Here is a 16,904-nt window from a genome sequence, read left to right on the forward strand (position 1 = left end):
GAAACAACGGCGAATAGCATGAAACGATGCCGCAGGAAGCGCAGGCTTCCGTGAACAACGTTTTGAAACACGAGTCACGGTATTTTTCCCGTTACGGACGCGCCACTATCGACCGAATTCTTTCGCGATGATTGGCACGGAACAATTGATCACTGGAATTGTTTCGGCGCGGACTGCGCTTCCAACTTTTCTATGCACTGAATGATCTCATATTGCGTCAGTTACCACACACACATACAGTTCCAGCTTGCGCACAGAGCTGTTAAGATATTCCCGTTGAGAAGTCGTAAAACCATATTCGACCCTCGTATCCGACAAATTGGTACGAAAGGCCTAATTTAAATAAACTGTGATTTTGATGTATTTGCGACACAAATAAGGTGCGATTTAAAACATATACAGAGTGCCCCAAAAATGTCTCGCGATCCGAAAGTGGCGGTTTCCTCGGGTGATTCGAAGCAACTTTTTCCTTTACAAAAATTTTCTCCGAGGAACCGTTAACGAGTTATCAACGAAAAACAGTGACCAATTAGAGGCGAGCTCGGCTGGCGCGAGGCGACCGAGCCAACGAGCGGAACTGAGCTTCGCGCGCCGGTTGGACAGGCCGTCTCGCGTCAACCGTACTCGATTCTTATTGGTCACGGTTTTTCGTTGATAACTCGTTAACGGTGCCTCGGAGAACATTTTTGCAAAGGAAGAAGCTGCTTCAAATGATGTGAAGAACCCGCCGTTTCCGAATTGCGAGACATTTTTGCGACACCCTGTATATGTTCTCGAATATTATTGTTATCGTATGTCTCGTAAATAAGTAATAAAATATATACCGAGGCACAATAAACACGGAATAAAATAAATAATATCGTAAGAAAAATATCTCCGTCTTCCCACAGATATTTCTCTTTCGTATTTTACACGTAGAACCTATTTCCTCATCGAGAAGACGTCAGCGTGTGCAATCAACCGCCACGATTCACGGCGTATCGATAGAGAAATACCATAACCTCGAATGTGTGGATCCTCGCACGATCCCGATTTAATAACACTGTCGTTACGAAACTATGTCGTGCCGTGTTATCTGGCCGTTAAAAATAGTGATATTGCCGTGTACTCACTTGGCGTTGCTTGAAAATTCAAGCAGATAGCCGGCGGTTCCTGGGAAGCCCGATAGCGTGTGTCATAGACACACAACACTCACGTGTACGTAATTGCTTGAGGAGTCATTTTCCTGGAGCCTGCCACGATGCACCCAATAATCAATTTCAATGCGGCACCGACGTAACGTACCAGCGAAAAACTTCGCAATATTCAAAGGTCTTTCCTTCTCCGCCTGCGTAAGCGTCCGCTTATTCGCGTCGTTGAGTATCGTGGCCACGGGTGGCAGGCACGTGCGCGGCACGCGCATGCGCGCTGCCGTGCGGCGCACGCAGTCCGAAAAGTGAACGGCGTCCGACGGTTTTTTCGAAGCCCGCGAAAACATTCGAACGCGACACGGGGGCAAAGCTCGAGCCGTAGCACGATACAGTTAATACAATTTCAAGAAAAACGTTCGCCACGAGCACGTGTTAAGCAGTTCAAAGAATAATTACACGAGAAATTGTTCTTATGCAGAATGATCTACGCAGTTGTTTTAGATCATAATTCCGTTGCTGTTGCATTTACGAAAAAATGTTAAAGGAGAAAGATCAATGGCTCGAAGAGCTGAGGCCCTTGGATCTTTTTTAAGCGCATCAACGCGCGCGCAATCAACAATTGTATCATTTCTTTAAATGGAAATGCATATTTTTTATCGCGCGGATCGATTCCTTTGTTCATTCTACGTACAAAATTATTAAAGTATAGTGGGCAAAAATGATCGGTTCTCGAGATATTCTTAAAAATGTCATCTTTCTCAATGAAGACATTTTTTAAGATATCCAGAGAATTAATAATTTTTTGCTATGATTTTTGTAATTGTTATTTAACCCACGATTTCAAACCAGAGAGAATTGTGCTTGCTATTCAAAATAATACTTGACTCGACGCTAGATCATGACGTGGTTCTCCATTGTCTGACATACACGGACACAGAGACGATGAAAAAAAAAATGACGAGCCACGTCCATGGACTTAATCGCACGTATGAAAATGGCGGCAGGCGTGTTTTCATCGTCCTTCGCGTATTCAGAATAACATTTTACGCTTCGGGGGGCATGTCCGATAACGAAAAATCGATTCCACGGTTATTAGTGTCCGACGGTAAAGCAAAGACAACGAGAGAGTTAACCTCACTTTTGTATCCCAGCCAGCGAAATCTCAAATTCGCTATAAAATTAGAAACGCTTTTTCCTGCTGGATGCGCAATTCCGGGAATCAACGCGCATTTCAGGGGAATCGACACGCACGTCAACGTTTGTTCTCGATTACACGGAAATAAGGGAAGCGGTGTACCTTTGACGGCGGTGACGTAAGAGTTAGATTCCGCTGTTGTGCAAATCCTGATAAAACCGCGCGCACCGGAAGTCGCGAAGCCGCTCAGAAGGAAACGGGTTTCGAAGAAGGTCGGAAGCCGGCGCTGATAACTCACGGCCGTTGACCAATTCGTAATTGCGACAGTTTTCGAGTGTCCGACGGGGATCATATTTCCGATCTGAATAGAATCGAGCATGCTAATTGAAATCGCAGAGGCGAACAAAGGAGACCACGCTGCCTGCCGCACACGTGGCTAACCTTAAAATCCATCCGACCACGACACCGCTGGAAAATTATTCGTTTTCGAACTTACACGAGTTAAAAATACCCATAAGTTTCACTTGTACGGGCACATTATTCGATGCGAAATATGCGCGATACAAAGGAATACATACGGATGCATTCAACAAGTGGTTGCGGCGAAGAAAAACAACAGCATGCCAAAGTGTGTATGTATACATATACCTGTGTATAGGAGACAATGCATTACACAAAGGGACAATAGACGACTAAAAGGGGTCCACAATGCAAATAAAATTAACCCTTTATAGCGCATAAATTCTACGAATGTACTTTTTTAATTATACTATCGTTATTACGGATTAATAGTCAATAATAATAATAATATATTATTAATTATATAATAATATAATATATATAATAATTAATATTATACATAATTATATTATATAATTAATAATAATCGTATATAATAATAATATAATCATTATATAATATTAATTATTAATATTATGCCAAAAACTAGAAGAGGGGAGAGATCGTTTCTACGGTTGAATAATTGTCAACCGATTAATTACGAATTTGCAAACTAATAACAGACACTATCGAACTATCAAAAAGTTCACTATAGCTGCAATAGTGAAAGGACGATTCCCGGCATCCGTTGAGAACGCACGCGGATACATCGCGACGTTTTGATGCCACTGGTACACCCAACTACCCACACACAGACACACACACCATGTGTACAAGCGACTTATAAGAGAGGTTATGTCGCGTTAGCCGCAAATTTACATAATCGATGACTAATAATGGCCGCAACGAATATTTTGCGTGCATGCGATCGTGATCCCGATGCATTCAAAATGCATTGAAAAATCGACGGCGTCTCTCATATTCTTTGGTTAGGCGAACGTAGTCAGTCAGTTGTTGCTCGCTTGGTTCGCGAAGTCGTGTGGTCGTTGGCCTGTCGCCCGGAGAGACTCGAAATGCAGTCGCGCGCGCGCTGGTCGGACAGAGAGAGAGAGAGAGAGAGAGAGAGAGAGAGAGAGAGAGAGAGAGAGAGAGAGAGAGAGACGAGGTGAACCGTTGAACCGGCCTGAACAACGAGAGGAAAGACGAAACGAGAAACGGAGATACGTTTCACGGGCTCCGGGGGACCGTGGATTGAAACGCGCCGTGCTTTTCGCTCACATCTCGCGGACGCCAATCCATTATTCTCGGCGGCGCGTTCACTGGCGACCGCTTAAATCATTATCCAACACAGAGTTACGGGCCGCGCCACAAAGAGAACCGAGCGAGATATTTCGAACGACATGCCGCGCGAGTGTCCATAGCGCTCCCAAAGCGCGCACGGTCGCGCGCAAGTAAAAGCGGTAGGAAATTGCAATAATAAGTTTAGTGCTAATTCATGGAAAATAATATGCTCGCACGGAACATTATTTGCCACACGCGTAAAGGAATTCGAAAAATAGTGTTCCGCGTGTGTGTATATATTATACATTGTATAGTAGTATTATATTAATTATTATTATATTTTATAATATAATAATAATTATACACTATAATAATACTACACTAATATTATATAATAATACTAATATACTAGTATTATTAAATATATATTATTAAATACTAATACTAGTATTAGTGTTATTATACAATAATACTAATACTAGTATTAAATTTTATGTTTCAGCTAGTAATTCGAGTGTTCCCGTGCAAACATTTCAGCAACGAAATTGTTCGCTATAGTAAGCTACCGAAAGAGCAAGTACATACAATAGCGCACAGCACGCGTTACGTATCGATAAAGAAGATTGTTACACGTGCGTCGCTGTATTTTATCAATATTCGCAGCTCGTTGCTTTGTTTGCGCGTGGTCGTCTTGATCTAGTTGCGGCTTCTAACACTATTGTTTGAAAATCGCCTGGCACAAAGAAGGCAACAATAATCGAACAGAGAGAAAATAGTTACGATAAGAACATGGCTTGAAATCAGACAAACAAAAGATACGCTCTTAATGGACAATTGCATTGTTTTTTCCAGCGGACAATAAATCATCGATTATGACAGAATTTACTATCGACGCACAATCACGTATTTATCAACAGAAATTTCTCGACGGTATATACGTATGTACTTGCGAAATATATAATATAATATATTATATATAATATAAATATAATATAAAATATATATAATTTTTCATTTCGTTCGAATTTCATACTGTGACGTCACTTTCAAAATGGCAAAGGAACGTTGCCACGTCAAGATATTTATCCACATTACACTCGCCAATAATCTATGAGCGATATTTAATTACTTATTTTCCGAATACTCAATCATAAATTACGATTCTCAATAAAAATGCTCTTAGTATCGTTATCGTTATCAAAAAACAGCACGCGAAAGGTGAATCAGACGCGTCGAAACGTGCACACACAACTCCGCTAATCGAATTGCCTATTACTTCACGACACTAATATCTATATTTATACCGCTCGTGCGAAAGTTACAACAAACTAATTGTTGCTAAAAAAAGACCGAGAAAATAGATCAGCAGCAGAACACAGAGCGGCGAGAAAGTGATTCGTGCAGGTGTGCGTACTGCCGAAAATATGTCACGATCGAAAAAGATCGTTCTTTTTTTTAATCCACGGTTGAAAAGCACTGGCCTAGGCGAATCGTGCAGGGGTGCCCAAGGGTGGGGCCCTTCTTTGTGAGAGATCGGCTCCGCTCTGACCTCTCAACGGGTCGCCGGGCCCCGAGGTAGTAGGCGCCTCCGACTGTGAAAACGACCGGAGAAGCTCTTGCTTGTTGCCGATGGTCTGCTGCTTGTCTGTCTGGCTGGCCGGTTGCCTGGCCTCGTTGCCAAGCAACCGCAACAGCGCGTCACCCCCTCGATCCTTTAAAATTCCGTCACACTTTGAATAGCGTAAATGTTCTCAACCGCGCGATCAAACTTTGCTTAATAACACTTCGATGCGCAACGAGTTAAATGTCGCTAATTTATTGTATCGAATAATTCGTTATAGCATAACCTTAAAAAAATGTTCATCCTTCACTCATCGAAGCGAGCAAGTTTTAACCTTACTTTCTCTCAGTTTGTCAACCAGAAATAGGCACCTTACGACGCGGAATACGGCATTGGTCGATTACAGAAATAACGATCGTAAAATTTTGTACATTATTATTGATATAATAATATTATTAGTAATATAATACTTAATATAATAATAATAATATTATTAATATAATAATTAATACATACAAATTTTATCCATTCTACAGGGTGTCCCAAAAATGTCTCGCGATACGGAAATGTGGGGTAGCTGAGGAAATTCTAAGATATTATACAATACTATATATTGTATATGCTATATATATAGTATTGTATAATATATATATATATACATATAATGTATATACTATATACTATACTATATATATTCTGTATATTTCGGACTAAAAAAGCATCGATAAATAGATACTTAATGTTCAGAGAGAAAGTTTTCAGACTTTCAGCTCGTGGTCGACGAAAAATGAAAATAAATTCCTCCCAAATTCGTCGATTCATTTGCCAGCCGATAACTAACCAAGCAGCTAAAAATACGCGGCAAAAGGGCAACGGTTTTTGATCCCCCGGCGTAGTACACACGTATATTTAGAAAGCGCCGCTACTATAATTCACTAACGCCGCGCCGTTTCGATTAAAAGCCAGAGTTCACGATTTCAAATCCTGTGTGTGTTGGCATTTAACAGTTACAAAAACCCGTTCGACTTATATACATAGAGCACAGAGCGAGCGAGCGGAGCATATGTCTCTTTATTGCTTCGTTATTTTAAACTCGTTTCTTTTTTTTTGTTTCTTTCCCGCTGAACCCGATCGACGCGACTCGATTGTAACATAACCATGAACTTTTGTGCGTGCGTGGAGTCGTCGTCGCGTATCGAGAGCCATTCAAGCGTCGTCAAGAGTAGTACGTGCGTGTGTCGTGTGCTTCAGCAGCGTCACCACGTGTGCGTACGTACGTATGTATGTATTATACGAGAGCGCAGTTCGGATTCGTGCGCGAGCGCCGTTGCGCTGTCGCAACGAAAATTTCGCAAGATCGATTTTCCGTCGATTCGCGATCGTGTTTTTGCACGCGTTCGAAATACTATAATAAATACTATAATATATAATACTATATAATAAATAGTATTATATATTATAGAATATTATAGTATTATATAGTATTATAGTAATATATATATAGTAATAATAATATATAGTAATACTATATATAGCGGCAAACGATCGGCGCATGCGCGACCGTTAAACGAAGCGAGAAAAAAAAAGGAAAAGAATGAAAAGCGACACACAATGCATACACTTACCCATGTGAGCGAGGTCGATGATCGGTATCTCGCACTTGCTCAGCAGTGTCTCGCAAGTTTGGGTTACGATCGGCGCGCTCGTGCAACAGCTCATCTTGCTCCCCCGGCTGGTTTTGCTCGTCTCGAAATGAAGATTTCCGTCGCGTCTTTTTCCCTCTTTAAAGCGCAGCCCGGCGCGCGGTTCTCTCTCGGTCGCTCTCTCGGCCCGCTCTCGCAATTTCGTATCTTGTCCCCGATCTTTCCCCGTTCCGTTCACTCGATTCTTTTTTTCGTCCGGGAGAAGCTTGTTGCGTCGCCGTTACCTCCTTCGTCCGATCGCCACTGATATATATATATATATATCGGGTCGGAAAGTAACGTGGTGGCTCGGCGTTGCGACGCGCGTCAAACACTATTACATCCACGTGCGAATTCGCCCACCCGATACGAGGCGATCCCGGAACAATCTCACTGGAATATCCAAGAAAAAATCATACTACCACTTCGCACTTCGCTCCGTCGAGACTTTATTCCCTGCGAGTTAAGACAGCCTGCTGCTGCTGCTCCGTCGCGCGCGACACCGAGCGAGAAGGGCTTTCCACGCGGAAAAAAAACAAATGGTTACAAGCACACACAGTGTCACCCGGCGACCGACCCTAACGGTAGCCGTACGAGACGAGTTTATTGTGGGCCTGGTAATGCGGCTGGTAAACGTGTACGCGGCTGTGAACTGGTGGGCACATGCTATGCTGACGACGGAGTGGCGGAGGACCAACTATTCACAGGAGAAAAAAAAAAGGAATTCTAGCCGAGACCGTTGTGATCCGCACCGACGCGAGGTTATTTGCTGACTGAGAGGCCGGCGGCGGCTCGTGAACCGAGCGAACGCGCGCCTGCGAGGTCGACCGTGGCCGAGCCGGCACGAACTACGCCGAACACGGCCGAGCCGGCGACGAACGCTCACGATGCCCGAACTCGCAGGTTCGCGCGCTCTCACGGCGCGAATGGAAATCAACTTTTTCCAGCGTCTGCTACTTTTATTAGAATGCATGGCTAATATTATTTACACTATAAAGTTATAATATATATATATATCTCTCATAAAGCAACGCCGTCGGAATTCCAGAAAGGCGAGAACGAAGCATTATAAAATATATATATATATGACAATCTAAACCGGAGGATTTAGGTTAAAGAATCTATAGCGTTTGTCTAGATATTATGCGAATTTCTTTCAAGCGTGTAACTTTGAAATATTATATATAACAATATATATTATATAATATATAATATATTATATATAATATATAATATTATATATAATATTAACGTTGCGACAACCGGCAGATTAGACAAGCGAACAGTTCGCAATCTATTCGAGAAATTACGAATCGTTTTATTCTTGGGAAAATGCGAGATTGATCTGTATCTTGTGAAACCGGAAATTCGTATTAACGTGATCGACTTTCATCGATCATTCTCGGAAGTTTTATTTCTTTTCGTCGAAAATAACAAGATCGGTTCTTCGTGAACCGCCGAGTAATTTTAAAGTAATTTAAAATTAAAAATTCTATCTGGTAAAAAAAAGACAAAAAATGGGAAAAATCCTACAGACTTCGCGTAAGGCTAAGGACTTTACAAACCTGCATCTACGAGCAAAAGCGAAACGTAAACACTGCAGTGTAGCTGCCGCGGGATTTTCGAGTCCAGCCACTCGGTTCGCACGATGTCTCGTATCGTACTGTTCCAACCGTGGCCGATCTTGAATCGCTAACGCCAAGATTCGACGATCCCCCCACCATTCGCGGGCCCCCCTCGATCTCGCGGCTCACCTCTAATCATTGCAATTAGTATTTCGCCGCTATCGCGAGCGGAGCGTAGTCCGCGTCTGTCGTCGCCCCGATCCGGATATCGAATGTATCGTTTCGTTGTAATGGTAGTTTTCCATTGTAACTACACGCATATTTAATACCTTCGACCGTCGCATGTGTGCGCGTGCCAACGCACACACAGGTGATACGTGTTGATCCGCGGTTCCCGAGCCTGTTTAACTTGGACTTACGGAAGCTTTAGCAGATTCGCAGTTTGCCGACCTTTAATTTTGCCAAATGTCAATATAAACAATATATATATTATATATTTTTATATATAATATAATATAATTATATATATATATATATATATATATATATATATATATATATATATATAATATAATTTTGTCGAAGTTTAAAAAAATACTCGAACCTTTTCTCGCATTAAGTATGCGTATTTTTGTTCTAACGATGTATTCTTTTATACATTTTTTATTGTATAATAATATCTATATGAACTATTCAAGATTATTGTATAAATACATAATAATTTCTTAAAATTATCTTACTTGCGGGAAATTAGGGATTCCCGAGATCATTTGAAGCAACTTCTTCCTTTACAAAAATGTTCTCCGAGGCACCGTTAACGAGTTATTAACGAAAAACAGTGACCAATGAGTGGCGAGCTTGCGTCGCGCTGGGCGGCCGAGCCAACGAGCGCTAGCTCCGCCTACTAGCTCGACCGCCTCGCGTGGACCAAGCTCGCCTCCGATTGGTCCGCGTTTTTCGTCAATAACTCGCAAACGACGCGTCGGAGAGAATTTTCGTAAAGGAGAAAGTTACTTCAAATTACCTCGGGAACCTCTTGTTTTCCGGAATTGACATAATTTTGGGACGCTCTGTATATCTAGAGCGGACAATATAACATAGCACTTGTACAAAATAAAAAATAACAAATCTTCAAAAACTCAAGCGTCCCGGAGTTAATCTTTCTTTATTTCTACGTTTGTAAATTGTTCCATCGAAGCGTGTACTTGTCGAAACATTGACAATTTATTTACAGACGCTTGACAATTTACGAGTATACGTTCCAGTTGTTTAGACTGCAGTCTCGCAGAAGGACGGCGATTCCTTCGGACGATATTCTCGCACAAAATCACGATTGTTGAAACATTCTACACGCGATTATCCGTATTATTATTACAGCATCGATATCGCAGTTAGCAATTGTAATAACTAATCAACGAAACATCCGAAGGAAACAGCAATTTCTTCGGTGACATCGAACTCTACGCTGAAGTATCACCACGGCCGTCGGTCGAAGCGTTGAAACAGCGTTGCCCGATCGATTTCGCGCGGATTCCCGCGAACGCGCGGCCGTGGTAAACCTTCCTTTTCGCGATAACCGTGACAGGTTTGTACAGGGTACACCTGTTTTCGGTTGGTAATCCGGCGTCGTGCTCGCCAGCTGTTCCTCGTGGAAGCGGACACGACCGTTTCTCTCTCTCTCTCTCTCTCGCTCTCGCTTACGGCTGCCCGGCTGCATTCTTTTTTTAGCCGGCAATAAATTTCCGGTAAACGATCGCGGAACGTCTCATCCCCGATGCGGGATGATTTGCAACGATAGGAACCAGAGGATGGCGAACGAGGCCGGATCGCTCTGTTTGATTTTCTTTCGCGTCCCGGTGCCTCCTTATTCCTTCCCCGGCCCGGTCAAAATAAGTTTCTTGCGTATCGTGTGCTCCTCGTGGGTGCTCGGCCGGATCTTCGCCGCTCCAAGGATGATGCCGCGTGTCCGACCGGAGGAGGGTGGTTTGTTCACCGGCGAGGAGGATTCCGTCGCCGAGGAACTCGCCTCGGCTTCTTCTCGCGCCTTATTTTTAGCCTGGACGCGTCTCGTCGACGACGACGACGACGACGGCGTCGCCCGTTTTATCTTCCTCTTGCGACTTTTATCAGGCTTCTTCTTTGTTTCCAGCGGCGTCCGACGGTCCACGTTCGACGGGGATGTACTCGTGTAACGTCCATCCGTTTCCGAACTGAATTCAGAATAGCGGTCGTCGATCAATCGCGCGTCGACCAGAGTGTTTGTTTTTTTTTTTCGTTTTTGTTTCGAGGGTGCGCGACGCCAGTCGCCGCAAAGAAAACCGCCGACGATCGGGGGAACTCGGCGACCCGACGCCGATTATGCGCGACCTTTTTTTACGCTTGTAACGCGATTTTAATTGGAGCTGCCGCCACGATTTATGGGGCACCGTTCTGGTGGAGCGCCGCGTTCCAAATGGATTTGTTTGCGGGAACACGGCTCGGTTACCTTGTGCTGTCCAGCGATACGCTGCTCGAGTCGTTCGCGAAGGCCTCCGGGGGCTGATACAGGCGACACGTTCCGCACAACAGTCTGCGTATGATCTGCAACGACGGGAAATCATTTTTTACTATTTTTGTATATTTTTATACGATTTTATGAGTTATTTAGCTTTTTTGTAGATATATTTTATGTGTGTGTTTCTTCCTCTTTTATTTTGTTTGTTGGGAAATATTTTGTATCAATACAATGGAATTAAACCCCTAAATAAATTAATTATTCAATTAAATATATAATATAATATATAAATATAATTAAATATTAATTATTCAATTAAATATGATATAATATATAAATATAATTAAATGTTAATTATTTAATTATTCCATTAAATTAAATTGAAGTCACGAAAATATAATGGACCGAAATAGTTTTCTTGCTCTGAAATTTTTTTATGATAATTATATTGGCACTTATATTGGATTTTTTTGTTTGATGTGTATGATTCAAAGATCCCAGTAAAACAAATTTTTTTTTTGAGAAACAAAATTACTTTTTGCTAACTAGAACTAGATAATAGGGAATTTTTTGAAGGACCGGATAATCGAGGCTCTAACAAATTGTTTACAAAGATCTAGTCGTGTATAATAAATTCTCCCCAATTGTCCATCGGCTTTTAAACAAAAATTATCAATTAACTATAAAATATCGTATCTCCCCTTCCCAAATTGTCCATTCTTGTGCGCAGTCTGAGCGCGAATTAGGGAGAAATAACTGTGACCGTATCTCCTCTTCCCAAATTGTCCATTTTAGTTTAAAAGCCGGAGGACAATTGGGGAGAATTTATTGTATTATATATTTATAATAATATATTTATTATATTATTATATTTATAATAATATATTTATTATATTATTATAATTGTAATAATATATTTATTATATTATTATATATAGTGGTTTATCTTATCGGAGAGAGAAATATTAATCGAATGTAGCAATTGATCGTTCACCTTCGAAATTAAGAAGGCTAAGAAGATTTGAATGATGACTAACGTGCTCGTCATAACGTAAGCGACGATGACGATTCTAAGTAGGACAGGGCTCATCACTTGGGCGCAGCCGTTCGTGTTGATCGTTTTCACGTCGTTCCCTTGGATCTCGGTGTGCTCGCACGGCAACATGGCACGTAGGTCGCAACAGCTGAAAGGGACACCGCGGTCTCTGTATTCCTCGTCGGATATCCTACTTTGCGCCGCCATTTCCTCCCGAGACGCGTAGTCTACGCCCTGATAGAACGATATTAATCAATGAAATTATTTCACGAAAAATATTGGCCGCAATGTTCCCGGAATGGAATCGAAAGTTTCAACGATTCGAACTGCTTGATTTTCTATACTAAGTGCCTAACCGACGTTTGTTACTTTATAAAAATAACAAGGGAGAATGTATTCAGACCACTCGCCAGTTTTATTGTAATTAGAATGCGGATCTTTGTGTCTTTATGGCATTTGAAAATAATAAGAATGGATATTAATATATATATATATATATTAATATCCATTCTTATTATTGCCGCGCTTCGCCGGACGTCGCCGTGCGTCCGGACGAAACTGCGTTTTTTCTCCATTGTCGCGCGTTTTATACCAGTGTTGCGAGTTACCCTGGATTCACCTGCCAGTCAAATTGGAACCAGTCCGCGTAGGATGTGTGGCCGCAGCACTGGAAGATGAACTGTATCTCGTCGATCGCGTACTTGTACGACGCCGTGCTCACGTACAGCCGCATCGAATTGTTGAAAATATCGATCAACGACTCCTGCCTGACGCTAATGTGATATCCGATGGATACTAAAGTGGCCGCATTCAATATCGCGCAGATCGCGATAGCGATCAGCAAGCACTTCAGGGACCGCCTCGTCTCCGCGCAGCAGCGTGGCACCTTCCGGCTAAACAATCGACGGAACCCGACGTGAGTGACCGCTGCACCGTTCATATCGGTGTTACATACAGGGTGTCCCAAAAATGTGTCTCGCAATCCGAAAGTGACGGGTTCCTCGGGTGATTCGAAGCAACTTTTTCCTTTACGAAAATGTTCTCCGAGGCGCCGTTAACGAGTTATCAACGAAAAAACAGCGACCAATAAGAATCGAGTACGGCTGACGCGAGGCAGCCCGGCCAACCGGCGCGCGAAGCCCAGTTCCGCACGTTGGCTCGGTCGCCTCGCGCCGGCCGAGCTCGCCTCTCATTGGTCACTGCTTTTCGTTGATAACTCGTTAACGGTGCCTCGGAAAAAATTGTTGTAAAGGAGAAAGTTGCTTCGAATCACCCGAGGAACCCGTCACTTTCGGATTGCGAGACATTTTTGGGACACCCTGTATAATTACACTGCGAATGTTTATGCGAATTCTTATATTCATTAGATTATAATTACTATATATTATTATATTATATATAATATTATTATATATTGTTATATTATATATAATTATTATTATATTCATTATATTAAATTAGAATTAATGTTTTGAGCATAAACTAATTAGAAACCACTAAAAATCTCGTTGCACTGTTCTGAATTTATTTGAACCATTGAATCAAGAAGAAGTGCATCGATTTTTATTTAATCTCGACTTAACCATGACATAACCTCGACTTTTGTACAGTCGATGCGGACAATTCTCGTTTCGCACTAACGACCCACAGCCTAGTTATGGTAAAACGAGTGGACAGAAGCAAACGCGAATTGTTAAATAAATATTGTAAATAATAACTTACTCGCGTATACTGCGAACAGTGATCAAAGCAGTCGGCAGACCCACGCTGACATTTACCAAAGTGAACACGACCGGTTGCAAACCGCCCGCGAACCGAATGATCTGCCATTCGGCAAATATCTCCAGGATCAACATGAAGAATCGTTTAGCTTCGAAGATGGCCAAGGTGACTGCCACACCATAACCGAATCTCACCTCCCAACCGCAATTGCATGGCGACCTTTCGTTTCTATTGAATACCACGTTGCTCCGCTTGCTCTCGTTCCACGACATTCAACAGATAATTCCCGCTTCCAGTTGATCACGTCTTCGATTATCGGCCGTTTTACCTAAAAATGTCTTCCGAGCGGCCATCTTGGAAATCACAAAATTCGGGTCAATTGAGATTCGAGATCTAAAATTCTGGTCTCTATCTGTTCGCAAGTGGGCCGTGGATTTTTATGCGAAATAAAAATTACTTCTCAGTTCGGGGCTCGGAATTAACCTGCACGCAACATTTGGATCGCGAGGGTTTCGCCTGCCGGCTCCCGTCGCGCGTCTCGCTCCCCCGTGGTCGCCATTTTCTGTGCGGAGCGTCTCACGCGCGTATGCCTGTTGCTAGATATTTGCGCATGCGTGTGCGCGTGCGCGTTAGCTGTCACCGGGCAGCCAGACGCGTGACGTTAGTCGGAAGGCGTAGTGCCCGCGATCCTTGCGATGCTTGCTGGTCAATTCCGAGTCCTGCTTAAATTGATTTGCGGTAAACAATATTTACTTCGCGCAAGGATCCGCAGCCCGATAATCGGTACATCTATTCCACGCTTGTTAAAGTAATTTCCTCATCGAACCGTATCTCTCTTTTATCGATAATTTTCGCGTTACGGAATATTGTGAAACAGTTACATCATTTCTCGCTAGATTTCGCTATTCGCAAATAACGAACTGCTGCGCAATTTAGCAATTAGCGAGGAGAGAGGGGGGGAAGGGATTTCTGTCGAAGCATCGTCGTTGTTTCAACCGTGATGCGCGGCCGTTGAGAATAATTTCGACCGGAAGTCGAAAATGACGGAAAAACATGTTTGCCCGAGGCCGAGGCGCAATTACATTGTTACCTTGCGACCGTAATTGAGGTGCGCGAGGCTCCCGAGCTTTCTACGCGCAACTCTACGAACAGTTCCCTCGCGGAACTGTAAAAAGACTCAACGATCTACAGGGTGTCCCAAAAATATCTCGCAATCTGAAAGTGGCGGGTTCCTCAGGTCGTTTGAAGCAACTTTTTCCTTTACAACATTTTTCTTCGAGGCACCGTTAACGAGTTATCAACGAAAAACAGTGACCAATGAGAGGCGAGCTCGGCTGGCGCGAGGCGACCGAGCCAACGAGCGGAACCAGGCTTCGCGCGCCTGTTGGCCGGGCCGCCTCGCGTCAGCCGTACTCGATTCTTATTGGTCGCTGTTCTTTCGTCGATAACTCGTTAACGGTGCCTCGGAGAACATTTTCGCAAAGGAAGAAGTTGCTTCGAATGATCCGAGGAACCCGCCGTTTCGGGTTCGTCTCGATCCGAGACATTTTTGGGAGACCCTGTAGATTGTTCGAACGTCGTTCACGTGGCCGCGCGGAGTTTCCGACGTCTGTCAACAACTGTACGCGTTTGCATCTGTTCCACCCGTGTTTATCGGGATGTCGCGATGTCGATCTCTCTCGAGTCCAAGGTCAATCGACTCCGTATGCAAAGTTTCGCCGACGGTCGTTCGACTCGGCCCGAGATGCCGAGCTATGATTCGATTAACGGTGATCTTTTAATTAGTATTGCGAACGTTCGCGTGCGCCGGATCGGATCTCTTTGAATTTGAATGACTCGAAACGCGCAATAACAATGAATATTCTAAACGGTTAATCACTGCGCCAATCTCCGCGGAGGTTTACGCGTCTCCATGTAATCCGCTTTGGCGCGCGAACATCTTTCGCGTATCATCCCGTTGATCTCCTTCTAAGTGGCGTTCGTAAGAACATAAACTGACGGCGTTGAGGTTATGTATGTATGTATGTGTGTATGTTTGTGTACGCCCGGGTAAACAAAAAATATGAGAAATGGGAGCTTCCTTTCGGAGATTCGAAGGTCAATTTTGTTTCTTTTTTTTTAAATGGAATACTATATTTTTTTTGAGCAAAATGTGGCAAAATGTCGAATTCTGAGTAAAAACAGTATCGATAATTTATCGACTCTAAGGCTAAAAATAACTAGAAATAATTAACGTGTAATTTCGCTTTATTTCTTGGAAATTTTCTTCGCTTCTCGCTGATCTGCGTAAATCTGTGATAATTGAAAAATGGATGAAAAATAAAAATAAAGCAAAATTACCGGTTAGCCCAGAATTCGACATTCTTCCATATTTTGGCATAAAAGATACAGCATTCCATTTATCAGTCAAAGACCGAATAATAAAATAAAATTTAAAGGGTAAGATTAATAATGGGGGTGAGGGTAAGAGAAATGTTTACATATGTTATAGGTTTACATTTACATATATACATATATAGATAATAATAATCTATAATATAATCTATATATCTATCTATAATAATATATATGTATATATGTAAATGTATTTTGTATAGGTAATTGTATAGGTTCTGGAAATAATTTGACTCCGACAATCTTCAAGCTCGCAAAGAAGCCCGGCACCACTCGTGAACGATATAAACAACCTGTCCAAGTTGAACCGCGGCGAAGAGCTCGAGAACAGTTTTACGATTCTCATTCGACGGATCCTCCGGATTTCTCTGTCGACGGGACACTCACCAGACGCCATGTTGCGGGAGATAAGGCAGCCTCTTGTGAGATTTAATGTTCCCTCGCGGTTTCGAGGTTCTGTTTGAGGAACGGCGTGAACAACGCGTCGACGATGGGTCGTTGTCTTTCCACCGGAACCAATTTCACTGGAGTTTCTTCGATCGGAGGACGGAACGTGTATACAGAC

General features: G+C 42.7%; 2 protein-coding genes across 4 annotated transcripts in view; both read right to left on the reverse strand.

The window, feature by feature from the left end:
* The window catches only part of LOC117221156 (uncharacterized), a 37,900-nt gene extending 29,069 nt beyond the window's left edge, over positions 1–8,831 (reverse strand). The window contains exons 1-2 of the mRNA XM_033471872.2: positions 8,694–8,831; positions 7,072–7,521 (exon numbers count right to left, since the gene is read on the reverse strand). Coding sequence (XP_033327763.1) covers positions 7,072–7,165 — 94 coding nt within the window. The 5' untranslated portion in view covers positions 7,166–7,521; positions 8,694–8,831. The remainder of the gene's footprint in view (positions 1–7,071; positions 7,522–8,693) is intronic.
* Positions 8,832–9,839: 1,008 nt separating this feature from the next.
* On the reverse strand, positions 9,840–16,864 carry LOC117221206 (uncharacterized). 3 transcript variants are annotated; one of them, XM_033471957.2, is made up of 6 exons: positions 16,727–16,864; positions 13,946–14,298; positions 12,843–13,116; positions 12,182–12,457; positions 11,179–11,273; positions 9,840–10,903 (listed from the first exon to the last, which is right to left on the reverse strand). In XM_033471957.2, the coding sequence occupies exons 2-6, from the start codon at positions 14,215–14,217 to the stop codon at positions 10,558–10,560; spliced, it is 1,263 nt and encodes a 420-aa protein (XP_033327848.2). In that variant the 5' UTR covers positions 14,218–14,298; positions 16,727–16,864; the 3' UTR covers positions 9,840–10,557. The 3 variants fall into 3 exon arrangements, with proteins under 3 accessions (XP_033327848.2, XP_033327849.2, XP_076382922.1); XM_033471958.2 differs by having other exon boundaries at positions 14,403–16,752; XM_076526807.1 differs by having other exon boundaries at positions 10,761–11,273; positions 12,225–12,457; positions 13,946–16,752.
* Between the last annotated feature and the right edge of the window lie 40 nt (positions 16,865–16,904).

The sequence above is a fragment of the Megalopta genalis genome, chromosome 16 (assembly GCF_051020955.1).
Source record: "Megalopta genalis isolate 19385.01 chromosome 16, iyMegGena1_principal, whole genome shotgun sequence".
NCBI classification, from domain to species: domain Eukaryota; kingdom Metazoa; phylum Arthropoda; class Insecta; order Hymenoptera; family Halictidae; genus Megalopta; species Megalopta genalis.

Bases quoted from the DNA above. Each gene is read 5' to 3' on its own strand.
- LOC117221206 (XM_033471957.2), bottom strand. From the start codon at position 14,217: ATGTCGTGGAACGAGAGCAAGCGGAGCAACGTGGTATTCAATAGAAAC. The intron at 13,117-13,945 runs GTAAGTTATTAT...TCGATTGTTTAG, and splicing joins ACTGTTCGCAGTATACGCGA to CCGGAAGGTGCCACGCTGCT. The intron at 11,274-12,181 runs GTGAACGATCAA...CCGTCGTTGCAG, and splicing joins TAGCCTTCTTAATTTCGAAG to ATCATACGCAGACTGTTGTG.